Source organism: Notamacropus eugenii, chromosome 1, assembly GCF_028372415.1.
Source record: "Notamacropus eugenii isolate mMacEug1 chromosome 1, mMacEug1.pri_v2, whole genome shotgun sequence".
Classification (NCBI taxonomy): domain Eukaryota; kingdom Metazoa; phylum Chordata; class Mammalia; order Diprotodontia; family Macropodidae; genus Notamacropus; species Notamacropus eugenii.
In genome coordinates, this window is record NC_092872.1 from 506,500,895 (window position 1) to 506,527,819 (window position 26,925).

The 26,925-nt window shown below is 43.3% G+C and overlaps 1 protein-coding gene across 1 annotated transcript; it reads right to left on the reverse strand.

Annotated features, from left to right (window-relative positions):
• Positions 1-1,119: 1,119 nt before the first annotated feature.
• NPEPL1 (aminopeptidase like 1) lies at positions 1,120-25,636 on the reverse strand. The gene is made up of 12 exons (XM_072633439.1): positions 25,351-25,636; positions 23,729-23,914; positions 22,223-22,390; positions 20,540-20,629; positions 19,367-19,448; positions 18,088-18,230; positions 17,394-17,471; positions 6,125-6,225; positions 4,758-4,881; positions 4,251-4,427; positions 2,946-3,056; positions 1,120-2,058 (listed from the first exon to the last, which is right to left on the reverse strand). Exons 1-12 carry the CDS (start codon positions 25,498-25,500, stop codon positions 1,903-1,905), a joined length of 1,566 nt encoding a protein of 521 aa, XP_072489540.1. The 5' UTR covers positions 25,501-25,636; the 3' UTR covers positions 1,120-1,902.
• Between the last annotated feature and the right edge of the window lie 1,289 nt (positions 25,637-26,925).

Sequence of the window (26,925 nt, forward strand, 5' to 3'; positions counted from 1 at the left end):
GACTGAAACTCAAGGCTTCTGACTAAATCCAAAAGCTCCTTCTACTGCACCACAACCTCTCTTGATTTCCAGGTTCACACAGCTAGTGTCTAGGCATGATTTAAAACCGGGTCTTCCTGGCTTCAAGTTCAGGAAACTCTCTTATTTTAAGTTGTCTTTCAAAGATCAGGCAGATTTGGGGCATGATAAGAAGTCTCAAATAGTACATATGAACTGATTTCATACTGGCAGTTAACCCTGAAATGGTTAACTAAGCTGGGCCTTCTGGGCCCACTGGTTTTCTTTTATACCTGTAATTATAACTATCTAGTCTCCAAAGGAGGAAAGCTGTAAGAACTCAAAATGAGCAAATTATGTCCTCTAATACACTTTACCATGAACATACACCTTGTAATATGCTCTACAGATTCTCTTTGAACCAGTAACTGGAGTTCATGCTGAGAAACAAAGCTAAACCGACTAGACCTGAACCTTCACGTTTGTGTTTTCCAAACTCAAACCAACAATGAAAAATCAAAGAAAGCACCATCTCAGGAATGGAGACTTGGGTTTCAGGACTGGCTTTGCTACAAAGTCACATAGAGAATGTTGTAAGCCACTCCTTTGTGCAACTCAGGTCTGTGTCCTGAGCTATAAAAAACAGGTGAAGCACTACTCAATCTCTATAAGACCACATTCCATAATTCTCAGAAAGGAAAGCAGGGGCTGGCAGAAGATAAAATCAGTTTTGAGTACTTATTCTATGTAGTCAATGGTATTTTCAGTCTCATTTTCCAAGAGGACCTAATTTTTCTAGGATTCTTAACTCTTCTATCATACGTAACTTCATCCACATGAGTTATCCAACTCATGCAGAGGTTAAAACCCATCCATATTTAGCTAATGATCTGGCTAGTAGAGTTACTTTGCACAAAAAATACATTGTTGGTGGAGACCCTTAGTAAGACTGGACTGCAGCTGCTCCATTCACCATGCCCATATACTAAGCTTTTCCATTTTGGCAGGATCTGCCAGAGCTTGTTCTCTGATGATAAAATACTCCTGGAGAGCCCAGGGTCACCTCTACATCAATACGATAAAAAGACAAACATAAAAATTAAACAAAATCAATCAGAGAGGGATGATGCATTTGGATTTAATAAAATCTTAATTATAAGTAGCCAGAGCAAAAGAATCCTTTCACTCTGTTGATGAAATTGATTCTCAAGTCTGGATCCATCATAGTTAATATTTTCTGTCCTTCCAAAGAGAAGCACTAGCTGAAGACGTGGCCTGACCCAGGCTCTGTGCGCCTTTTCTCTGGGCAGCAGGATAAAAGGACAGGTAGAGAGCACTTCACAGAAGGTGAGAGACCTGCAGCCAGCAGTGGAGGCTATGATGTGCTGGGCATTGGGACTGCTGATGCTAGAGAGATGCAACGAGGATAGCTCCTTCTTCCTGCCTGTATTTTGAGAAGCAGAAGCTTCCTCAAGAACCTGAGTCAGATGACCTCATGGCAGCACAGTGAAAAATCCTTTGCTTGGCAGCTGCTGGGCAGGACCACAGACTCAGAGCACAGACAGGCTGAAGTGACGCTGTGAGGTCACAGTGAAGGTCATGCTCTCCTTCTGTTCTTGGGAGTTAGTGAAGTTTGCAGAAGCCAAGGGGGCCGAATTGTTAGGTAACTGTGCGAATCAGTATCTCACACAAAAACATGCCCAAACAACCCCTGACCCTCCCTTCCCTCCCTCCTAACCCCCAAACCTCTTAAAAAGTAGGAAGGAGCAATTTTATCATCATGACAGTAAAAAATCCCAATCTCTAATGCAGAATCTTGCAATTGCTTAAAATGAATCAGTGCAAAGTGAGGTAAGAGACCCTACAGGTGTCTGGGCCCTGGGGGTGGGCTAAGGGAGAAGAGGATCACACTAGGCGCCGCCTTTTGCAGTCTCTTTCCATGTCTCCCTGAGGGTCTGCATCTTCACCCAAAGGAGACACCATGTTCAGGAGTGGATCTTCAGAGGCTCCACCAAAGAGAGATAGCAAGAGGGCCACGCCATAGCCTGTAGCTCGCTCCCCCTAGAAGCAAACCAGTAACAGGGCTGAGCAGACCACAAAGGTGCATCTTCCTGTAAGTATCAGGAGGAAGGCAGTGATTCTGCTGCTGCTCTTGAGAACCAAGTCACAGCACAGGCATACACCAATTTTAAGTTTGGTTTGGATTACCTACAACTACTTTTATTTGGGCATGAAAATCCAAAATTGGTTTATGGCAAAAGGCTTCCTTCAAGCATTACCATCTTCTACTGGGCAAAGAAACTGAACTCACCTGTGTCCACATCACTTTCCATCCCTAGCTTTCTGCTGGACTGGGAATACTGGAGGAGTGCGTGGATGGGAGGGGAGAGGAAGAATGTTGGGGGCCCACGGTAGGGACACAGATCATATGCCAATTGTTGTCTTCTAGGGAGACTCAATTCTGGTGTAAACCACCCACAGCGACAGTTTGAGCCACTCTGAGTCTAAGGACACAACATGCTTCTGGTTAACCTGAACCCCAGTCAAAGGGCAAGAAAACATGCCAAGGGTATGGAAGAAAAAAGCCTTGGCTGAAAGGAATAGGGGTTTTGCATGAAATGTAAATGTAGGATAGTTGAAGAGAAACATCTTTAAAAAATCAATCAAGAGGCAGGAAGAGAGAGCAATGCCAAATAATTATATAACAAAGAGGTGTAATTTAGGGAAAAAAGGTCTAAGACAGCAGTGGGGAACCTGCGGCCTTGAGGCCACATGTGACCCTCCAGGTCCTCAAGTGCAGCCCTCTGACTGAATCCAAACTTCACAGAATAAATCCTATTATTAAGGGGATTTGTTCTGTGAATTTTGGATTGCGGCCTCGAGGCTGCAGGTTCCCCACCCCTGGACTCTAGAAGAACAGAATAGGAAGAGAAATTCCAGATACTCACTGCATGCACTGGGGAAGCAATATCCAGGTGGACCCATACACCAGGCCAGTCAAAGCCAATGTGGGAGGCAATGAAGAGGCCAGCACAGGAGCTGGGGCTGTTGTCCCGGTCCTGGGAAGAGTTTAAGATGTTACACTTTGCAGAGAGGTCTTACTGGTCTGCAGAAGGGAGGTGAGAATTTATAAAAGGCCTCATTATTCTTAAACCTGATCAGCTGCGTCAAGTGACAGTGACAGCTTCCTGGTGCTGCTCTAAAGTTCCAGAGCTTAAACCTACTTTGCTTACTTCCTAGTGGCATGGGTACTACTGTCTTGGTAAATTCATGGTATAGTAACCAGAAAATTAAAGGGCTGGGTCTCTAGGAATACAAAGCTCTTATGCATTAAAAATAGTTTTACTGATCACTTATAATGTGCAGAGCACCAGGTGGGGGAGTGAGGAGAGGTGAGAATACAAACACTCTTAAGAGAGTCCCTACCATTTAGTACATGTTCTAGCTAAAGAGACAAGACACATGTGCAAAGACGTACAAATCTTCAGTCCAAGATAAACCACATGGTAATGTGTGAAAATTCCAGCTTTGCTATTCACCTAGGTCACATCAGAATCCCTAGTCCAACGCTCCCATCTCTCTTTGCTCCCCCACTTCTTACTTCCCCCACAAGTGATCCTTCAGAACAAGGTGCCTTAAGCCAGTCACTATGCTTTCTGCCTACTCTCTGGTCATCTCTACTGCCAAGTAACACCACCACGGCCTGTTCCCCTACCAGTTCTTAGAACCATGATCAAATCTCCTCTGCTGATTCCAGACAGGATAGGTCAATTTACTTCCCTACAGCCCTAATTCCCATTCTTGTAACCTTCCTGACCAGGGTGTCTCCTCTGATGACTACTCTCCTTCCTGTGATGTCTCCCCCATTAGAGTGTTAACTACTTGAGAGCAGGAACTGTGTTTACTTTTGTATTTGTATCTACACAATTAGTGGGGTGCTCAGCACATAGGAAGCACTTAAAAATGTTTGTTCTTTCATTTATTTACACATAGCACCATTTTTTTCCTCAGTGCGCCATCCCTTACATACTCAATCTACCCTATTGCTTTCCATGTCTTCTAAGTGTTCCCATGTCTTTTTCAGGCACACATGTATGTATGTTTGTGTACTTACCTTCCTCAAGACTGGAGGCACTATCCTCCCTTTTCTGTGCCTCTATCCCCTTACCTTACTTAGCTCAGGCACTATGACAGCCTTGCAGAAGTCTCAGTCAATGCTGCTAATCTGAGTAAGATTTTGAAAATGAACCTACCGCCACTGAGTTCTTCATATCTGCAACAGCCGAGGTAAATTCACTGAAGTGAAGTTCTGGGCAATAGACCAGGGGGTGCACCAAGTCCCCACAGTTCCTTCCGGCTTTCACACATGCTGCTTCCCACTCTTCACTATTGGTGAGGACAGCGGCGTGGTACTTCCCTGTGGCAATTCCCTAGAACAGGGAGGGGAAAAATAGGAAGACAGCAAGAAAAAGGCAGAGACCAAAAACAAAGAAACACAGAGAGGGACAGAAAGAAAGCAGATGGCTTCACCTGCCTGTGACAAACCACACACTTCTTACCCACCTCAGCTTCAGGCTGGTAAGAGGTGAGATACAGAAGGGACAGCAGCTTCCCTCCCCACCAGACCTCTAGAAACTCTACTTTCCAACAAAGGGATGCCCTTTGGGACATGGGGACGAAGAGAGTCACACAGTCAGCAATCCAAGGAGCAGGAACGTGGGGCCAGAGCCCTCTGCAGTAACCTGCCCTGCCTCCCATACCTGAGCTCCAGTAAGTGTAGCCATATCTAGAATGATGTCAGCCCCTAGGTCCTTGCAGGCATAGGACACTCCATCAGCAAGCACCAGTCTGCCTTCGGCATCTGTATTGTTGATTTCCACAGTCCTGGGGAGACAGAGCTCATTCTAATTCTGGAATAGAATTCACATCATTTATGGGTTCCCCAGAATGGAGGTGCCCAATTATAATACCCTCTAGTTGCATGGAACTTTACAGTAGGTCTTAATAATAGGATTTTATATGATCTACACAACCATCCTAGGAGTAGATATTGCAATGCCCATTGTATAAATGGGGAAACTAAGTCTCTGAAAAGCTAGGGGGCTTATCTAAGATGAACAGAAGCCAGTGTCTTCTGAATCCTAGCCCAGCACTGTGTCCATAGTACTACACTGCTTCTATTTAGCTTAACAGAAGACTCAAAGTACTACCTGAGAAGGGTGCTCATGCCTCAAAAAGATATCAAGCCAAAATGTCCTCAGCTAGCCTCACTGCAGCCTGCCCCAGGACAAGTTTGTCACAGCTGCTCATAGTCAAAGTTCTGTTTGATGGTAAGCCCATAAATAGAGACAGTGTAGTTGTATGATCTTAAAAAAAACTCCTGAATCCAGAGACCTGGTTTTTTCTAAGCTTGGCTCTGCCAATAACTTGTTCTGGGACCCTGGGGCAAGCTGCTTGCTGCATTAGGCACCTGTTTCCCACTAGAGTAAGAGTATACCACATGTCCTTTCTGGCATCCTATGGGAAAAGTAAGCTGACAAGGAAACACTGACAATAAAAATGCCAGAACAGTACTTCCCATGTGATGTGATGAGGGGTACTGTCAAGAAAATGTCAGTCCTAATTGTTATTCCCTTCCAAACTATTAACTGTCCAATTATGAACTGATAAAAGAAATGCTTACTATGTGCTTCAATATTTCCACAGGGAGGCTTAGTTTCCATCATTTCATATCACAATTTCTTTGACCACACTTTATCACTAGAACATTTCATAACCCCAGCTTTGTTATCACTGGACAGCCGCTGAAACTCTCTATGCTTCAATTTCCTCTTCTGAAAAATGTTGGGCCTTCAGGATCTAGAAGGTCCCTACCAGCCCTGGGATGCTAGCAGTCCCACAGATTCAGCCAACAGACATGATCCAAAGTATCTCATTGCCCAATAAGGTTGCAGACATTGTGCCATGGAAATACAGAGGATTATAATGCTTATGGTTATGGTGCCCCTGACAGAAAGTGGTGGTGAAAATATGCACTGGATGAAATGGGGAGGAAAAAAAACGCTGAACGATGAATACAAAGTTGTATGGGAAAGGGCATTCAAGTAAAGTATGGAGACAACCTTACTTTCCTGAGTACAGCAGGTGAATGTCATCAGGTCTTGTTGCATTCGGCCCCACAGAGTTCTCCGCCAAGCAAAACACAGCGTGGAGATTGTCTTTGAAGCCCTGAAAGAAGGTAAATGTGATGGCTGAGAGTAACCAGAGTGGGATCGGTTACATCCTGCCAAGACTTGGTTAGAACACCCCACATCATACTCATGTCCTACTTTCCTGCTGGTCTCCTCAGTCTTGCTGAGCAAGACTGCCAACAGGGCAAGGCAGTGGGTGTGAAAATAAAATGGGATTTTTAAAGTTCAAACATCGAAATTTGGAGAGAGAACTTCCAAAGAAAGCTGACTACATGGAAGATGAATCATCTAAAGCCAAAGAGTTTTCTCAAGCTGAAAACGAGGGCTGGGAGTGAAGAGACCTGAATTTTACCTTGGCTTTGCCTCTCATTCCCTGTGTGACCCTGGGCAAATTACTTTCCCTCACTAGACTTTGCCTTCCTCATCAGTAAGGCAAAGAAATCAGACTAAGAGCAGAGGAAGTTAGAGCTAGATTGGTTGACAACGTTACTAAGAATGTTCTCTTAAGACACCGTCTTGAAGGAACCATTTCCCATCTACCTGGACTTCGAAATTTGGCCCACGGCCCTGACAAAGGCAAAATACTAAAAAAAAGATCTGTGCTAGTACATCTGGGAAAAGGCCCACTCTTCACTTCCTTCCCTCATATTGATCTTCCATGCCTTTCCCAAACTCCAGGAAACCTTTTCCTAACCAAGATTCCTTTCTTCTGCCAGTTGCAAAAGGTTCTATGATAAATGCTAGTATTTGATCCAAAATTCCTCCCTGTACCCTGAGATAACTGATTGCTCAACTGCAGGTGTGAAATGTAGCTGCTGATCTCATGCGAATCCTTTGCTGCCCCAAACCATTGTGAGATGCAGGCAGAATATATCCATTTTATAGATGGGGAAATTGAGGCTCAGAAGTTAAAGTGACTGGCTTAACAAATGCCACACATTTAACAAACTGCACAGCTGAAACTAGAATTAAAGTTTTCTACATTAAAGTCCAGGGCTCTGGGAAGGCAGCCCATGGAACCAGAAAAGACAAAGTGCTTTTTAATATACGTCCCAGACCCCAATGGATAAGTGACCAACGAAAATGAACAAACAGTTCTCCAAAAAAGAACTACAAACTATTAAGAATCATATATTGCTCCAAATCACTTATAATAGAAATGCAAATCTGAACAACTGAGGTTTCACCTTATACCCAACAACTGCAAATGAGCAAAGATGAAAAAAGATGAGAAGTCTTTTGGTTGTGGAAAGAGAGGTGTACAAATCAGTGCTGGTGGAATTGCAAATCAGTACAGCCATTCTGGAAAGCAATATGGAAAAACTGACTAAGATATCCATGCCTTTTGATCCCACTCTTAGATGTACATAGACCAAGGAGGTCAGAGATACAACGAAAAGTTCCATAAAAAATACTTAAAGTAGCACTTTTCATAGTACCAAAGAACTGAAGAGAAAAATGGGTATCTCTTGTTTAGAAAGTTCCTAAACAAATTAGGGCACACTGACATGATGCAATACTATTGTACCACAAGCAACGACTATGAAGATTACATGGGAAAATTTATGAACTGATACAAAGTGAAGAAAGAAGAATCAGGAAAACAATACATACAATGTACATGAAAACAGGAACAACAAATGTCAAAACTGAATGTTGAAAAATTATAATGACCAAGCTGGGTTCCTGAAGAAGAGAGGTAAAAATATACCCTCCTCCTTTCTTTGCAGTAGCGGGGAACCATGGGGATGGGACACAGCATACACTGTCAGATCTGACTGACGTGTTGATTATTTTCTTAAAATCGCATTCTCCCCCTTTGTTTCCAGGGATACCTCTCTGGGTGGGAGAGTTGGGAGCAATACAATGGGAAATGAAAAACAATGTAAAAACAAAAGACACGAACATAAGTTTAAAATAAAATGAAAACTGACTCTAATGCACCCTGTAAGAAGACCTAGATGTCTCCCTTCCCTTTAGAAGGGGCCAACAATTCTGTACACTGTTCTGGGATATGTGGCTACCCCAGCATGTGCTGAGAAGCATCACTTCATTGGGTGAAAAACAAGTAGAATAATTTCCTTTTAAAGATACAATAAATGCCACTTTGGGAGGTTTTGTTCCATGCCCAGGCCTGCAAAATGTCATGAGGCATCTTTGTTATTCACTACAGGGAAGCTTGATACAAGGCTTTCAACAGACAAATTTAATAAACACTCATTGAGTGACAACTGTATGCAGAACATTCTGCTAGGCACAGAAACAAAGCTTTTGTAAAAGACATCATCTCTGCCCTTATGAAGTGTACAGTGTGCGTGTGTGTGTGCGTGCATGTGTGTGTGTGTGTATGTGTGTGAGAACAGAGGGGAGGAGTGCAAAGATAAAACACATACAATAAAACACAAGTACATGGAAGAAGTCCAAAATGAAGTGTGTGTAAAATATGCCAGGAAAGGTCATCAATGAAGGAAACAAAGCACTAACTGCCTCTTGGAGCAGGCAGCTTTTGAGTTGGGTTTTAAAGGATGAAAAGTACTTCAACATGCAAATTCAATCAAAAAGACACTTACTAAGTGCCTCCTATGTGGCATTGGCACAAAGATAAAACAAATCAATCTCTGATCCTGAGGACAAGAGGTAAACAGAAAAGCATATACGTGACAACTTCAAGGAGAGGTAAAGGGTACTAACAAGTAAGGAAATAGGAAAAGGCTTTGCAGAGGCAGTACCATAGGAACTGGGTCTTAAAGGAAGACAAGTATTTTCCTTTTGTTTGTCTGGAAGTTTTGGGGGAAGTTTTGGAATTGTTTTGGGAGTAGGTGAGGCAATTGGGGTTAAATGACTTGCCTAAGGTCACACATCTAATGTCAGGTGTCTGAGGCCAAATTTGAATTCAGGTCCTCCTGACTACAGGGCTGGTGCTTTGTTCACTGCGCCACCTAGCTGCCCCAGGAGCCAAGTATTTTAAGAGGGAAAGATGAGGAAGGAGTACAGTTGAGGCAGAGGTAGGGAATGGAATGCAGAGTTCTGGGCAAAGCAAGAAGGCTAATTTGGCTACAATGTAGAAAGTGGCCAGATTGGGCTGGAATCCTTGGAATATAGACTAAAGTCACCCTGGGGGAGTCAAGATGGTAGATTAAAGGCAGATACCCAGCTGATCTCTTCTCAACATTCCTCTCCAAACAACTTTAAAATAACATCTCAAATCAAATTTTGGAGTGGCAGGGTCCACAAAAGGTCCAGTGAGACATTTTTCTGGCCTACTAAAACTTAAGAGGTCAGCAAAAGTCTAGGTACCAGGGTGGAGGCATTTCTGGAGCCCCCACACAAGGTGGCAGCAACAGTAGATGCAACAGAGCAGCAGCTTCAGCAACTCTCAGCCCAGAAATGGTAAGGGTGTGAGCCAACTGCTCAGAAAGAGATTACAAGAGACCCTTTGCTGGCAATGGGTACATCTGGCACTGACTGGCAACTCTATTGTCCGTACACAGTTCTGGGTGGCAGTTTCAGGTTGGAGAGAAGCAATGGGGGTCAGTCATAAGGGAGCAGAGGCCCTGGTTAGAGTTCCGAAGCAAAGAGGAGTGCTAGTGCTTGTGACTCCAAGGGACCAGGGTCCCTTCCTGAGTAAAGACCAGAGCACAGACCAGGAAAGCAGTGACCACACTTCTCTCAGGAACACACCACTTTGGAAGCACCAAAAACTTGCAGACCCCAGAACTAACTCTGAAGTCTGACAATAAAGAAAACCCAAACTACTATGGTGGGAGTTGGGAGACCAAGAGATATTCTCAGAAGACAACAATGTGAAAATATCTGCAAGCAAAGCCTCAAAGAAAAATGCTAATTAAATCCAAACCCAACAAGAATTCCTGGAAGTGTTAAAGAAAGAGATGAGTGTGGTAGAGGAAACATTGGGAAAAGAAATGAGACTGATTTAGGAAAAGAGAATTAACAGCTTGGTTAAAAAAAAAAGGCACAAAGAATACTAAAGAAAATAACATCTTAAAAAAATAAAACTAGCCAAATGGTAAAAGGGGCATAAAAATGCACAGAAGATAACTCCTTAAAAGGAAAACTGGCCAAATGGAAAAAAGGGCACAAAAATTCACTGAAGAAAAGAACTCCTTAAAAAATAAGAATTAGCCAAGCAGAAAAAGTGATACAAAATCTCACTGAAGAAAATAATTCCTTAAAAATTAGAAGTGGACGAATGGAAGCTATTGACTTCATGGGACATCAAGAAACAATGAAACAAAGTCAAAAGAATAAAAAAATAAAAGAAAATGTGAGATATCTTATTGGAAAAACAATTCCCCTGAAAAACAGATCAAGGAGAAATTACTTAAGAACTAGTAGACTACCTGAAAGTCATGATCAAAAAAAGAGCCTAGGCAACATATTTCAAGAAATGATTAAGAAAAACTGCCTTGATATTCTAGAACCAGAGGGTATAACAGAAACTGAAAGACTCTACCTATCACCTCCTGAAAGAGTTCTCAAAATAAAAACTTCCAGTAAAATTCCGGAGCTCCAGGTCAAAGAGAAAACACTTCAAGAAGCCAGAAAGAAACAGTTCAAATATTGTGGAGCCACAGTCAGCATGACATAAAATTTGGCAACTTCCACATTAAAGAAGAGTGTAGGGCTTGGAATGTGATATATTCCAGGAGGCAAAGGAGCTAGAATTACAACCAAAAGGAACCTACCCAGCAAAACTGAGTGTAATTTTTCAGTGGAAAAAAATAGATACTTAATGAAATAAAGGACTTTGAAGTATTTCTGATGAAAAGACCAAAGCTGGATAGAAAATCTGACATTCAAACAGAAGACTCAAGGGGGCCATGAAAAGGTAAACATGAAAGAATAATCATAAGAGACGCAATGAAGTTAGACTGCTTACATTTCTATATGGGAAGATGACACATGTAACTCCTAAGAACTTTATCATTATTAGGGCAGTTAAAAGGAAATCACATAGAGGGGAAGGGTGTGAGATGATTATGTCGGCATAATCTCCAAAAAATATGAAGGGGTGAGAAAGAATGATGCACTGGGAGAAGAGGGAAAAGAGAGGTAGAATGGGAAATTTTTCTCATTTTTCTCAGATACATGAAGAAGAGCTTTTACAATGGAAGGGAAAATGGGAGGTGGCGTAGGCAATGCTTGAACCTCACTCTCATTGGAATTGGTTCAAAAAGGGAAGAATACACAAATACATACACACACACATATATAAAAGTTACTACCCAATAGGGAAATAGGAGGGGAAAGAGATAAGATGAGGGAAAGGGGAAAGGATGATAAAAGGGAAGAGGGATTAAGGTAGGCAGTGATCCAAAGCAAAATAGACTTTTGAGGATGGATGGGATAAAAGGAGAGAAAAAGGAAGAAACAGAAGAAAATGAAATGGAGGGAAATATACAGCTAATTATCATAACTATGAATATGAATGGGACGAATTCATCTATAAAACAAAAGCTGATAGCAGTATGGATTAGAAACCAGAATCCAACAATATGTTGTTTACAAGAGACACAGTTGAAAAAGATACACTCGGTTGTAGCAGCAGGGCTGGAGCAGAATCTAATATGCTTCAACTGAAGTAAAACAAAGGCAGGGGTAAACAATCATGATCTCAGACAAAGCAAGAGCAAAAATAGATCTAATTAAAAGAGATAATCAGAAAAACTACATTTTGCTAAAAAGATACCACAGACAATGAATATCTAAATTCTCATAGCAAGTTTCTTTGATAAAAGTCTTCTTTCTCAAATATATACTGAATATAAAACTGAGTCAAATTCAGAAAAATAAGAGCTATTTTCCAGCTGATAAATGGTTAAAGGACATAAACAAGCAATTTTTGAAGGAAAAAACTGAATCTATCCACTGCCATATAAAAAATGCTCCAAATCGCTGTTGATTAGACAGGTAAATTGAAACAACTTTGACGTACCACCTCACACCTATCAGAAATGGCAAACTCAGGAGAAGATGAGGGACAAAAAGGTACATTAACGAGCTATTGGTGGAGTAGTGAATAGGTCCAACTATTCTGGAGAACAATTTGGAACTATACCCAAAGGGCTATAAAACTATGCATACTCAACAATACCACTACTAGGTCTATACCCCAAAGAGGTCAAAGAAAAAGGAAAAGGACTTATATGTATAAAGATATTTGCAGCAGCTCTTTTTGTGGGGGCAAAGAATTAGAAATCAAGTGGATGCTCATCAGTTAGGGAATAACTGAACAAGTTATGGCATATGACTGTGACAAGGGGGCTGGTTTCAGAAAAACATGGGAAGACCTAGAGATGTGGTGGAAATACAATAAACAAATCCTGGAAACCAACTAATTGGCCAGACAGAATAGGGAGAAGGAAGAGTCAAAGAAGACGATAACAGTGCTAACTAGTTATTGCAAGGGTGGTAGCAATATTGTCATTCATTTCATAATCTTGTTTATGATTTCTAAGCTTTTTAGATTTTATTTCTGTAAAATAACTTTTGGGGAATATAATTTGAGTTACTTTCAAAATCTTTAAACTTTGAAGTAATCATCTAATTTGATTTGATTTTATAGTTAACTTAAGAGAGGGAGAACTGGGAGTCATCTGCATCAACTGAATACTGATGAGATCACTAAGCAAGGAGAACATGGCCCAGGACAGATACTTGAGAGGACACTTCAAGTTAGGGGGCAGAACACAGATGATAATGCAGCAAAGGACACTGAGGAGTGGTCAGACAGGCAGGAGAAAGCAGTTTCATGAAAAACCAGGGAGGAAGACTTAAAAGAGGGAGTTATCAATAGTATCAAGTACTGCAGAAAGGTCAAGGAGGATGAGGGCCTAGAAAAGGCTACATGGTTTCAAAGTCAAGAGATCACTGGTAACTGGAGAGAGCAGTCAGATGTCAAATTGGAAAGGGACTGAGATGTGAGAGGAAAGCATGTAAAAGTAACTGGTGTAGTTTTGTTTTGTTTTTTCCCTTTAACAGGGAGGAGTGAGGACAAATAGCTTGAGGTAATACAGGGTCAAGTTAATTTTTTTTTTCTTAAGGATGGAGGTGGCCCTGGCATGTTTGTGGGTATCAGCAGGGAAGGAGCCAACAGATTGGGAGAAATTCAAAGTTAAGGTAGAGGCAGAGGAGACATTCCAGAGGGCAGACAAATGAAGTATTGTGACACAAGGAAAATATAGGAAAGAGCAGGGATGTTCAGGGGCACAGAGCAATCCATCTTAGCTAAAGTACAGAAACCCTGGTGGGGAAGATAAGTGAGATAAAGTTGAAAAAAAAAGGCAGGCTGGCCAAAGATTGTGGAAGGCTTTGAATGAAGAGTAATTTGAATTTTCCTTGGTAGGTAATAAGAATGTCACTGAAAATTTTTCAATGGAGGAGTGACATGACCAGATCCACATATAAGGAAAATTATCTTATTTTGGTAAATAGAATGGATTGGAAAAGAGAAGAGAATAGAGGAGGCCTGTGGAGAAGTGGTTTCAAGAGTTCAGAGAAGGTGGTAGCAATAAAAACATAGAGGAGGGGATAGGTGTGTGAGATACTGTAGAAGAAAAGGATTTGGCAACTCACTGGATATGAGAAGTGAGGCAGAGAAATCACAAAAAGGCCCTGACACTCATACACTTGGTTCTCATCCTGATTCTGGCCCTCAATGACCAGTCAAGGAACAAAATGAACAGGTAAATTCATTCATATTCTAAATAATGTCTTAATGTGTTACCTGTCTTAGAGATTACTATATATGTAAAAAAGACCACAGGGATAGAATGTAAGCTCTTTGAGAGAAGGAACTTTTTTTATTTTTGTCTTTGTATCTCCAGGGCTTAGCATATTAAGCTCTAAATAGATGCCTCTTGATTGTGTGCAATGGTTTAGACCAAAGTCACTAATAGTAGACTTTTAGGAACCAACATGAGAGAACTTTTTTAGACTTGCACATTTTTTTGATGCCAAACTCTGAGAGTACTGATTTCTATTAGCAAGAAAAATCCAAGCTAAGTGGCTACTGGTTATTGTGACCTCCCACATGGGTCACTCTCAAAGAACTTCCACAGAACTGATATAGATGAATCATGTCTCCCTCTAAGTTCCTCAACCTTTATCAGAAAACCAAAGCTACTACATTCTGAAAAAGAATCTCAGTAAACAGAGTCTATTCTAATATTAGGCCTTACTTTACTGAGAAACTTTTTTGATAAAGCTCACTAACCCAAACAACCCCCCCAAAACCCAAATTCACTAAAATGTGAGAGAAGAGAGAAAGGAAGGAAAAAACTCTGAGGCCCAATCCTTCACAGGTTTCTCTCAGGTACCTCCTTAGATACCTGAAATTAGTTTCTCTCAGGAACATAAAGCATCACACTTGCCACAATTTTGTTTCTATTATCCATTTGTTTAGGAAATTCACGTTTCAGATGGCACAAAGGTAGAAGAATGCATTAACTAGATGAGACCTTTGAGACCAGTCAGTTCAATCCCTGATTTAATGGATGGGAAAGCTGAATTCCAAAGAGGGGAAGTCACTTGTCCAAAATTACTACATACATCAGGCCCCATTTCTAAATTATCACAAACTCTAAATTGCTAAACCAGAGAATTAATGATGTCTTACTGTATGTCCCATCACTCGCCTCATTTATTACCTCTCACCCTGCAGTAGCCTCTACAACTCAAACTTTCTGGCTCTTACTCAATATTAGAACTGGAGACCCTACGATTATAGATTTAGAGCTGAAAGAGACCACAGAGGCTGACTAACCTAATCCCTTCATTTTACAGATGTGGACACTGAGGCCAAGAGAGGTTAAGTGACTTGCTCTGATTTTCAGTGGCAATAAATAGCAAAGCCAGGATTCAAACGCAGGTCCTTCGACTCCAGCATACTTTCCACTTCATCATACTGTTTCTCATCACATCAACCCTCTTCCCTGACCCCTGGCTGGGAATTCACTCTTATCCAATGACTTGGTTGGCCTAGTTAACAGAATTTTTCTGGCGTTTTAAAAAATGTTTTTATAAGTTTCCCTTGGAAGGGGCATTTCCAAGCCCACGAAAGTGTCAGGGGAAGCACAACTATTCATGTTCACATTCATTTAGAATGCAGCAGCCTCTCAGTGCTTGGAACTCTACATGTGATTTACAGCCTCTGGAGAAGGGAAATTCTATCACACTAGCAACTGAACTAAGATGCTCTCCAGTCCTCTCCAATCTGGTTCCAATTGTAGGTCTCCAATGATTAATCCACAAGGTTTACATTTCTCTAACTTCAAATGGGTCTGTTATGGCTTCAATACAAAGTGAACAGCATAATTCAGGGTTGAGGAACTGGATTTGGAACCTGTCCACATCCTGTGCAGATCTTCCACATTAATCCAGAAAGATGAAGGGTCTTTTGAGCCTCCAATACTTTTTGGAGGGAAATCACTGCTCAGTAAGTCTAAGTTATCTCTGATTTATAAGGGAGATAAGGGCCCCTTTGGCTGCACTTGAATGTTTTTCTTCAGAGTGGGTCACAATTGCTATTTCTAGCACCAGCTTTAATGCTGATCTCCTTCCATCTGGCCAGGGGAAGAAACTGATAGTCAACCCACTGCTGAACCATGAAGTGCTAGCATAGAAATTTCTAGCCTGCAGGCCAATCCAGTTTCTCAGACAAGATCTACTTCTAAAAGCCCCCTTCCCATTTGAATCCAATAGTCTACATATGGCTATTAATTTTGGAGAAGAATGAAATAAATGCCAGGATTGAAGGCAGCAGTCTATTTCGGCCCAAAAGAAGGACAGGTTCAACCTAAAATCCTCCAAACAACAGAAGAATCACTCTGAAGAATGAAGTTTTAAGTAACTTTTCTCCACTTGGAATCAAGCATCCTGATGTCCTTTTGATCCTGGGAGAAAACCACTGTAAAAGCGGATGATAAACACTACAGGTTTCCAAGGTTCTTGCAACTTCAGTCCAGCCATGTCCCTACTGGAGCCTCAGGAAATGAGGCCGGGCAGTGCTGGCTTCTCAACAAGACAGTGTCTAAGCCTTTTCCATGCTGTACTTTAATAAAGGATTGTGACTGATGAGAAGGGCCGGTGGGTGATATGAGAGGACAGTGGAAAGCTATGCTGAGTGACAGCTGAAGAATTTAGTAAGTGATGCTACAAAAATTCTCCATTACCAATTAGCCCTCAAACCCAGGCACTACAACCGTGAATGAGCTAGCCTGTTCTTTACTGAATTATTGTCAAGTTACAAGTTCAAATGTTCCCTAGGTTTTCAGTATTAGAATTCTAACCAGAATAACCTCCTCAGGCCTGCAATTCTCCTCATCTGCAGGAGTAAACTATTGAGCCAAATACTCCCCTTTCAGGAGATCCACAACCCAATCTCCTACTACTGATGCAGACATCAAATATAAGTTACTATTGCTATTCACCACCTTGGTCCAATCTAAGGCCTGCTCCTAAGGCTAAGGGCTATAAATATCCCAGCTCTGACACTTAATAGTTATGTGACACTTCACTTCTATAAAACTGAACTAATCCTTACACCATTTCCCTCATAATGTTTATTAAAAGGGAAGCATTTTACAACCCTGAAGAGTTTAATTTGATTCTGACAAAGCCAAGAAAAGGAGAAAGTGATGTACAGGTGTCTGGAACAGAGATAGTTTCTAGGCTTAAGAGATAAATGAAAACTGGAAATCATCTGGTCCAAAAATGCTTCATTCTAAGGTCAATAGGGACTGTACTCCAAAAAAGGGAAGTGACTTGCCCAATAAGTCATGGACCTGGGGATCTGAGGCCAGGGCTGCTTCTTTTCAAATTGAGGGACTGTAATTTGGTTAAATGAAAAAACATGGAATAAAAATGTGATGAGCAGCACCCTGGGGTGTAACTGCAAGGACACTGACTATGGAGTGGTCACGTGGGACCAGCACCAAGGCGGCTAGCCAAAGGCCATGGGGGAGTGTTGCACCTGCCTGGCCTCACTTCCCTCATCTGTAAGAGGAGGAATGAATGAGATGCCTTTCCAAGTCTCTTCCAGCTTTAAAGGCCCAAATCTGGGCCTTTGTCATCACTTCCTATCACTATCACCAGGTGTCAGGGCTTAGAAGCTTGGATAGGCATCAGCAGAGGAAACTATGAAGCTTCCTCTCTTCATGATGAAGATGTCTAAACCTCACTTACTTGTCTGACGGCAGCTCTGAAGGCTCCCAGGACAGCTGCTGCTCCCCCACAGTCACGCTTCATGCCAGGCATGGTGGTCTGTCAGTACAGAGGCAAGGAGAGTAAGTGAAAAGCCAGACATAGTCCTACAGCCCACCCAGTACCTCAACACAGAGTCGTAGGTGGGATCCCATCATCATAGGGTTCTTCCCACTTCCCTCAGCTTCCATGGAATATTCTGTGATCCCAAAACCACCCTCTCCTCTAATGAGAACTTAAGGTATGAATGGCAGCCATAACCTGTCTGAGATCCCAAGCAAAAGTGGGAACAGAACTAGTAAAAGGAAAGGGGAAAACATTGTTCTAAAATGAATGCTTCATTATCTTGTCACACTTCTGCTTGTGCTATGAGGCATTTGGCATGCTTAGAGTATGGAGTTATGAACAGGTTTTGCACTCAAAGAAGACCCTCCCCGCAGGCTATAAGACTGCTGGGCCAGAGACATAAAACATTACTAAAACCATCAACTCCCCAGCGTGGTCACTTACTCAACCGCTGATGCCCCTTCTATTGCCTTCCCAATCTAGCTTCTCAGAAGCATATCTCAGACTCCTTAGGCTCTAGAAACAGGGGCACCTCAGAGAAACCTGGGCTAGAGACTCTGGCCCCAGTCACCCCTCAGTATAGCCCTCAGGGTCAGCCATGGGATCTCACCTTCCCTTTAATGCTGAGCCCCCCGGTGTCATAGACAATGCCTTTACCAACCCATGCGATGGTCTGGGTGGCACCTTCAGGCATGTGACTGAGAACTGCCAGTGCAGGGGGATGCACAGCAGCTTTGCCAACTCCATAAATACCTATTGGGTAGAAGAGAGATCTGTTTGTGAGGATACCACCAATCTCAGCACATACCTGACCATGGTCACTGGCTCATATCTGTATATAGATTGTATGCTCCCTAAGGGCAGCACAGTGCCTGGCTATCAAACTATTAGTGTTTAATAAATGCTTATTGACTGTTTGATCCAAAGAGGGATTAAAAAATTCTCTAAGGCCATCTGAGGGAAGGAGTCACCTAGGGATGCAAACTAATCCAAAGAATCACAGAGGGAAACTGAGGCCACCTCTACCTGGTCCATCCTAGAAATTGTACAACATACCCCAAAATAGCATTCTACACCAGAGATATCAAACTCCCAACATGCTCAGAACCAGGTTAAAATAAAATTAGGAAATGTTTAACAAAATAAAAATACAATACAACATAATGTTCAAGATTTTCTAAGTCAGCAAGTGCCCGAAAAGATCCATTTCTATTTGAGTTTGACCTCACTTGGCTAGATTCTACTTAAACCTAGGGACACCCCTAACATTGAGTCACTTAAGCCTTGTCCAATTCTAACATCATCCTAACAAAGTACTTCCTTGGGCCAAATCTGCTGCAAACAAAAGGCAATCATATTCTCTTCCAAAGTGAAATGACTTCAGTGTAATGCCCAAATCTTGCTCCCATCAGAAAGTCAATCCCTCTACACAGATCGATCCTAGCTTTTCTAGTCAGTACCACTGAGTTATACTCTATGTCCCCTAAAGAGACAGAGTTCTTGAGAGAATAAGCCATATAGCACATTTTTTATTTCTCCCATGCTGCAGGGAGAGACAAAAAATAGCTGGAGCGAATAAATTCTCTTCACCTTTGTTCTTCCCTCTCCCAAAATGACATGGAAAGTGGAAATCTGAACAGGATTTTAATGCTTAATGGAACAAACAACCCTTCAGAAAGTGACTGTCTGTCTTCTTTTACAGGATCTTCTCTGGCTCACAGGTTCAGACACCAGAGACAGGCATATATTTCCTCCTGATCTGATGCAAAAGGTTGAATGACATTGCTTTTGTGACCACCTGACTGTGTGGTCAACATGCCCAACTGAGCAGGGAGCTGCAGCTAGATGTACTGAGGTAGTCTTTGGGAAAAATTCACCATGGGACCTACCTCCAAATCCTCTCTGCTTTAGTTCCTCATCTCGGATGATGGTTGGAACTATCCCCAGGTCTTTTCCAACTTTTTTAATTTCCTAGAAGGTTTTGTGAGGGAAAAAAATGAGAACAAAAACAAGTTGAAGATGGATTCAAATCTACTTCTCTGAACAGTCATAATGAATCCTTAGGTGCTTTTTGAATGGCTGAGAGTGCCTGCTCCTTCTTGCCTAGCCAACAGCCACTGACAGTCACATCAAATCCATAGGTAGAGAGAGTAAGGTGGCCTCAAAAATGAGGCTCCTCATTTCTTTGGGTTGGGCCAGGATTAAACATCAAAGGAAGAGCATAACGCTTCTAACTCTACTATGGGATCATCAGGGCTTATGAGAATGACTACCACCTCTATATGTCCCATGGAACCCACAAACCTCTAGTAAAAGCTTTGGAATAAACCATTTCCTCTGCAGGTTCAGCTAGATGAGAATGCTGGTTCTCCCTGCCTTCCTGCTCCTCCTTTTCATACACACACCCCTGAAGAGTCTTATCTGTGCCATCTTAACTTCAGTTATGTTCCTATGTATTATATATCCTAACATCCCAACCAGACAGTTCTTTCAAGAGCAGGGATGGTGTCTTCTAAGTCACCACCTCCTTTTACAGATGAGGAAATCAAGGCCCAGAGATGGAAAATGACTTGCCCAAGGACACAGAAATTATCTTCATAGGCTCATGGATTTAAGTGCTGGAAGAGACCTTAAAGGTCATCTCATCTGAACTCCTTCACTTTATAGGTGAGGAAACTAAGGTTCAGAGAGGTTATATTACTTATCCAAGGTCATAAGGCTAGTAAATGCTAAACTGGGATTTGATCCCAGATTCCCTGACTTCCAATCTAGCTCTCTTCCCACTGCACCATGTCAGCTGGGCCAAAACTAACACCACAGTCCCCAAGCACACACACTAGGACATCCTATGTCTTCCCAGTAACTAAAAACGATTGCTTGTGCACAGGAGTTGCTTAATAACAATTTGCTGATGATTATGATGATGACTTTGAGGATGAAAAATCTTTAGTCAACCAAGAAACTTTTGGCAAAATTACGAAGACATCATTCTGTTACTCTCACTCCATTCAAATGCCTTTCTTCCCTCACTGAAGAGCAATTTGCCAGTGGGTATCCCATACCTCAAGAAAGTTATCTGTGTTCATCTCATTACAGGGTGTGTCAACAATTCGGGCTGCCAGCCTCACACCTTCAGTTGCACTGGTCAAACACTGGAAACACAGAAGAGTCAAAGGAATGGTCACCAAGAGACTGTGGTGCTGCAGATGTGAATCAAGTATCTATTAATTAAGTGCACACAACAGCTAAGGAGCAAACCTCCAACAGAGTGAAGAGTTTTGTGAATTTACTGACTATGTAAACTCCTTAAGGATGGAGATAGACACTCTAAGTGATTCCCACCCACAAGAGATTCCCATTTCCTTATGACCCCTGATATTAAGCTGGCTATAGCATACCGAGTTGTTAACAACAGGGCAAAGATAAGTGTTCTGCAAAAGATGGAATTTAGTGGAATAGTATGGCAAAGAGGAACAATCACCTTTTCTTAAAGAAAGAGGGAAAGGAAACAAATTCTCTCTCCCTCTCACTTATACCCCAATTTTTCCATTACGGATGGCAATTTAACTGGATAGTTGAATTTTAGGCAAAGAGGGAGATTGATATGGGATTTAAAAACTGCCAATCAGGAAATCTATAGCAAGAGGTAAATAAATACACACACACACATTCATTTTCATTGTCTCTCTCTCTCTCTCTCTCATTCTTGTAAAAGGCTGTTTCAGCTAGTGCCTAAACTCCAGAACTTCTCCAGAGAGAACTCTACAAATTAAACTCACCTCATCAAAAACAATCTAAGTCTTTACGCTGGTTTCTGCTCATTCTTATCTCATCATCCTCAGTTTGTTTAGTGCCTTGCCCTGAATTTATTTATACAGCTTTCTCTATGCTTCACTCCATTACCACGTTCATAGTTTAAGGTACTGAAAATCTAACCTGTTGGTTTAGCTTAATTTCCTATCTTTAAAGGCCTAGATACAAAAAGGGGAAAAGAATCTGATTTGGAAGAAGTCAACGTTAAAAGAAAAAATGAAAATGGAATGACTGTGTGACTCCTGGTGAAAGACAGGAGGAAAATGTGGAAATTGGCAAGTCTCCCATCCTCTTCTCTGGCTTCATCATGGCAAGCATGGAAGACCATGGATTGAAGGCACAAGCCCATGCTTGTTCTCTAATTTACTATCAAATTTGATGAGATAGTCTCAGGCTATACTGAGTAATATTTTTTAAAAGAGACTTATTTGCATTTGACAATTTATATATGAAATATGTCTATGCAACCTTTTCAGCCCTGCCAAAATGTCACACTGTCTTTCAATTCAAATACCTGTCAGGGAAAATGAGTGAGTTCCCTTACTGTATGGTAGATACTGGAAACTACCTACATGCTGAAATCATAGATATTATTATTAGAATTATCCTAGTTCATTACTTATCTGATTCTGCTACATCAAGCCCACCGTGCACTAATACCACAGAAGTCATCTTAAAGGTAACAAGAGAATTTTCTCTCTGAAGGCCACTGGTCGTAACACCCCACCTAGCAAAGAACACATGTGAGGATTCTTTTTGTATTAGAAAATCAAGGGACAGAGAAAGTCCAGGAAGCTGAGTTCTGAAAGGGCCTTTTTTACTTTCTTAGCATTCCCTAGAGAAAATGAGGAAAGCATCATTCCCAAGCCATGAATAGTCCTAACAAGAGCTCCAGGATAATTAGAGTGAAATAGTTTGAATCCAACACCCACTTTTAGAGTAGTCACTTCCACAGGTCCATTGTTCTGTCCCACCAGGAAGAACTCCACAGTGACAGTCTTCTCTGTGCGTCTTGAGGCACTAGATCGGTGTGTGAAAAGGGGGAAAGCTCGGGCCAGAGCACAAGCAGAAGCAAATACTTCTGATCGTTCACAGACCATCTGCAACACAAAAATGCAGAAGTGAGAGAGGAGGGAAGAAGCCAGAATGTCATTGACCAGAACCAGGGTTGACGAATCTAAGGTTTTTTTTGATTATGGTTTTTATATGTGTATTATATTCCCACCCTACCAGTCAACGCCCCTTGAGGCCAAGGACTGTGGGTTTTTTTTAAAGTGAATAAAGGATTTATTAAGTATATACCATGTGCATAGCAGTGTAGGGATACAAACAGCAAAGTAAGACAGACCATATCTCCTTTACCTTTTTATTTTGCTCAGTGTTTAGAACAATGAATTGGAACAAAGCAAGGACTTAACAGATGTTTGCAGAATTGAAAGGGGGAAATCTTCATTTAAAGTGTGAGACTGTAGCCCTGACAAGAATTTCTAATACAAGAATATAAGTGAATTTTGTTAATTGGGGTGAAGAACAGCAAAGCCAGCTACTCCAATCCATGCCTGAGGTCCTGAAACAGATGAAAAAAGAAAATCCAAAACACAAGAAAATGCAATATTCCTTACTAAAAGTGAACCCTCTTGCCAGTACTCCCTTATCAGAGAATGAATGGAAAAGTTTCATTTATTTTTTTTCTTTTTGAAGAAAAAGTGACATGAAGAATAAATCACAGAATTACAAATGTTTGGATGATGGTAGCCATCTAGTTCAACTCACTGACTAGTAACAAGAAATAAGCTGAACCAGTGTCTCAGGCACATAAATGTTAAGCACTATCTAATAAATATTAAGCATATTAAGTATAATCAGGATGACCATGATAATGTAAAGGAAAACATCTTGGTAAGACTACAGAAATTCTGATCAGTGCTCTGATCAACTGATTTCAGAGGACTGATGATGAAGTATGGTTCTTCCCTCTCAGCTGAGAGTTGAAGGATGAAATGCAGAATGAGAAATACATTTTCAGAAATGGCCAATCTGCTGATTTATTTTGCTTGTCTATTTTGTTACAAGGGAGGGCTGAAGGGGGTGGCAGGGGAAGGGGATTAACTACAAGTGTCATAAAAATAGAAAGAACATCAATAAAACATTAAAAAGATATCAAAGAAAAAATTTTTTAAACTTCAGAGGGTGACAAACAGGGCAATTTTGTTACTCTCTTGTCAAATTTAATATATACTGTAAAAAAAACAAACTGTAACAGAAGTTCAGTTTTGTATGTAATCCTTTTTTTATTCTTTGTACACTGGAGATGTTTGTGCTTGATATTGACTGAACATATTAATAAAAAGAAAAAAACATGTAAAACTTCAAAAGGAAAAAAAACAAAAATCATCCCCCACCTACTTATCCCAGACAATTTCCCAGAACCCACTTACCAAAATGCATCTGTTGGTTCCCCCTGGAAGGCAATTTCTTACAAGGCGGGTGATAAACTGGGCTGCTGAGGGACTATTGTGCCGACTCACTCGGGAAGGAAGTGCTGCCACTGTAGCATAGTTCAAGTAGAGAGGACAGCTGTCTGTAGGGTTGGGATTGAGTGTGCTTAATGCAGTCTGCCAAATCTGATAGGAGGGTGGGACAGAGAGAGGAGCACAGACGTGAAAAATCAGAATGCCAGCACTAAGAAACATTCCTGTATGTGAGCCTGTGCTCTTCTAAAAGGCCATGCATTTTCACAGTTTCCTCATGGCAGCCAATACTTGGCAATTAGAGAGATGTGTCACCTCTTGCGGGAGTTAAGTTTCTTTCCCCTAACTTCTTTCCTAGCACGGAATTTAAGCAGATGCCTCTGGTCAAAATTAAAAGGCCAAACTGGGGTCTGGTTTCTAAATTTTTCTAAATTACAAATGGTTTGAGTCACTTTAACTTGGAAAGAAGCAGCCCCATTCCAAAATTACAAGTAGAAGGCCAGACCCTGAGGATTCCAAAATGCAAATTCAGATAGCAGAAAACTTCAAAGTTGGGCCTCGGTAGCAGGAACAGGAAAATCCAAACCCCTTTGAAATGAGTTTCCTAGAGAGACTCAAATCTCTGGCTTTTTTCTCCCTCCTTTTTTTCCAAGTGGCCTTAAGAGGAAGGAGAGGAGGAGTCAGGTCTGGGTGACATCACTCACATCCTCAAAGAACCTCTGGACTCCAGATACCCTGGAGAGCAGCTTTTCCAGGCAGAAGGCAAAACCAGAAAAGGAAGGGGGAGGGGAGGCCATGTTTCGAGTTCAATGTTATCCTGTTCCGAGCACCCAACTCTGCATTCCACCCAGATGTAACAGTGGGTGGGGGCTGAACTAAAAAAAAAAAGGAAAGGGAAATGGCCCCTTAGGTAAAAGGTCTGGGTGGTGAGTGGAAAGAACACTGGGCAGAGGAACAGAAAATATGGGTTACGGGCCCGGATCTCTCCGGCCTCAGTTTCTTCCTCTGCAAAAGGAGGATAAGACTTCGTGCCCTCCCTATCCCTGCGTCTCCAAAGCCGTACACAAAGATAAGGGGCTCCTGCGTCTATGGGACTGAATATTTTTCCAAACCACTTCATCCCCACTAGCCCTACACCCCCTGTGGAGCCACAGCGGGGGGCACTGCCCGGCTCGGACCCCCGCCTGGAGGGAGGGTTGCAGATAAATCCTAATGGTCAGAGAAGGCTGGGCTTAGGAGGGGCCACTTCCACCGGCCACCTCACAGCCCTCCTTCCTCATCGGGTCTGGGCCTTCTTGCACCCCCGGCAGTCCAGCCCCCTGACCTGGGCGGGGGAAGGAGGGAGTGCTGGAGGGGGTGGCTCTGGCCCCAGGGTCGGTGGTTCCGTAAGACGTGGGGACGGGGGACAGGGTGGCCCCTTGGCTATGGTGACAGCCTCGCTCCGGGGACTCCAGATGGAAAGCGCGGAGTCCCTGGGCCGGGAGGAGACGCGGGGAGAGGCGGTGGTGGGAGGGGGAACTTCGCGCACCGTCCGAGGGAGGCGGCCCGCAGCCCCGCCCGGCCCGGCCTGGCCCCGGGCCCCAGCTCACCTCCTCGGTGACCCGGGGCTGCAGCTTCCCGCGGAGGTGACTCCAGGGCACGCGGTGCAGGTTCTGCAGCTGGCCCAGCAGCAGGACCGGCCGGCTCTGAGGGTCGCCGTCCCCGGCGCTCGCCACGAACTGCAGCCCCACGTTCGCCATCTTCGGAGCCCCGGCCCGCCCGGGCCCCGCCGCGGCTCCAGCGCCGCCCCGTCCCTAGGTGCCCGCGGGCCGTGCTCCGCCTCCCCCTGGCTCCCCCACCGGCCGGGGTTCTCACGCTCGCGAGAACTCGGGCCCCGGCCGGTGAGGAAGGGGACCGGGTGGGGTGGGCTCTGCCTGGGAGGCGGGGCGAAGGAGCAGGGAGGACTCCGCCTGGAGAGGGGGCGTGGCGAAGGAACGGGGCGGGCTCCGCCTGGAGAAGGGGCGGGGCACAGGAACTGCGGGCTTTCCCTGGAGAAAGGGGCGTGGCGAAGAAACGGGGCGGGCTTCTGGGAGGCGGGGCGGGGCGAAGGAACAGGGTGAGTTTCGTCTTCTGAGAACGGGAAGCGCCTGCTGTGGGAGGGCAGGGTGTGAAGCGACCACGGACTGCGTGGAGGAGGGGTCCGCGGGGAGGGGTCGGGATGAGGCAAGGCCGAGACTTTCCTTCGCTTGTTCTGTTCCGGTGGCTTTTGCAGCTACCTCCGGGGCTGCAGTTTGCAAGCGGGGCGGGGGGAGATACCGGGACTTGCGGGATCGGGCCGCGGCGGGCAGAGGAAGCGTACGAACTGCAGCCGGCTGACTTGCTGTTAAGCAGTTTTAGCTGGAGCTGAGGGAAGGGCAGCGTCTGAAGTGCAGCCTCAGCGGCTGGGCTCTCGGGACCCGCTTCCCGGCACCGCCAGGGCACTCACTGGGGAGTCAGGAAAGGACAGAGACTTTAGTCTTCAGACCCAGATGTGAACTCCCCCCTCGGGATATTGGGGGACGCGGTAGCCTCATTTTTCCCGGGCAGCCCCACTTCCTGGTCTCCCAAGCTCTGTCTCCCATAGCTCACTCTGGAGGTGCGGAGGCGGACAGATTAAACGGATTGACCTGGAGTGACCGAAGAGAAGGGGGAGAAGATGCCCCCCCCCCACTGCCTTGCCCCGCATCCCTAGCGGCTCCGCTTTTTCTTTGCCTCCACCTGTCACATTCTACAGCCTCACATTCCCAACCTGCAGAGCCCCTGGACTTTTCCCCAGGTAAAAGTAAACTCCATTATCATGAGCAGGGTTCTGTGGAAGCTGGATGTTTTTACAAGCCAGTGGAAGCCACAGAATGCTGATGTTGGAAAAAGGCAATCTGGTGGAGTGGATGGGGTTCTGCCCTTGGAGGCGGAAGAAAAGACACTGTGGGTACCAACTTATGTGGGCATGTTGTTTCCTCCCCTTAACTTTGTATCCCTAGCACTCGGCATGTAGTAGGAGTTTAATGATTACTCCTCGGTGCTTCAGATTATATGTATAGGTTTCCCCTTCACTGTTAACATTATAGGTCTGGGAGAGAAAACCCCAGGCACAATCTTTTTCACAATGTATTCTTCCCTCTTTAGATTTGTTAATTAGCTATTTT

What these genes read in the sequence shown, in the direction of transcription:
- NPEPL1 (XM_072633439.1), bottom strand. Translation starts at nt 25,500, where the DNA reads ATGGCGAACGTGGGGCTGCAGTTCGTGGCGAGCGCCGGGGACGGCGAC. An exon ending in TCAGAGCTGCCGTCAGACAA is followed by an intron (nt 6,226 to 17,393) that starts GTAAGTGAGGTT and finishes ACCTTCTTTCAG; the next exon opens with GGCTTCAAAGACAATCTCCA. An exon ending in ATATGAAGAACTCAGTGGCG is followed by an intron (nt 3,057 to 4,250) that starts GTAGGTTCATTT and finishes AACTCTTCCCAG; the next exon opens with GACCGGGACAACAGCCCCAG.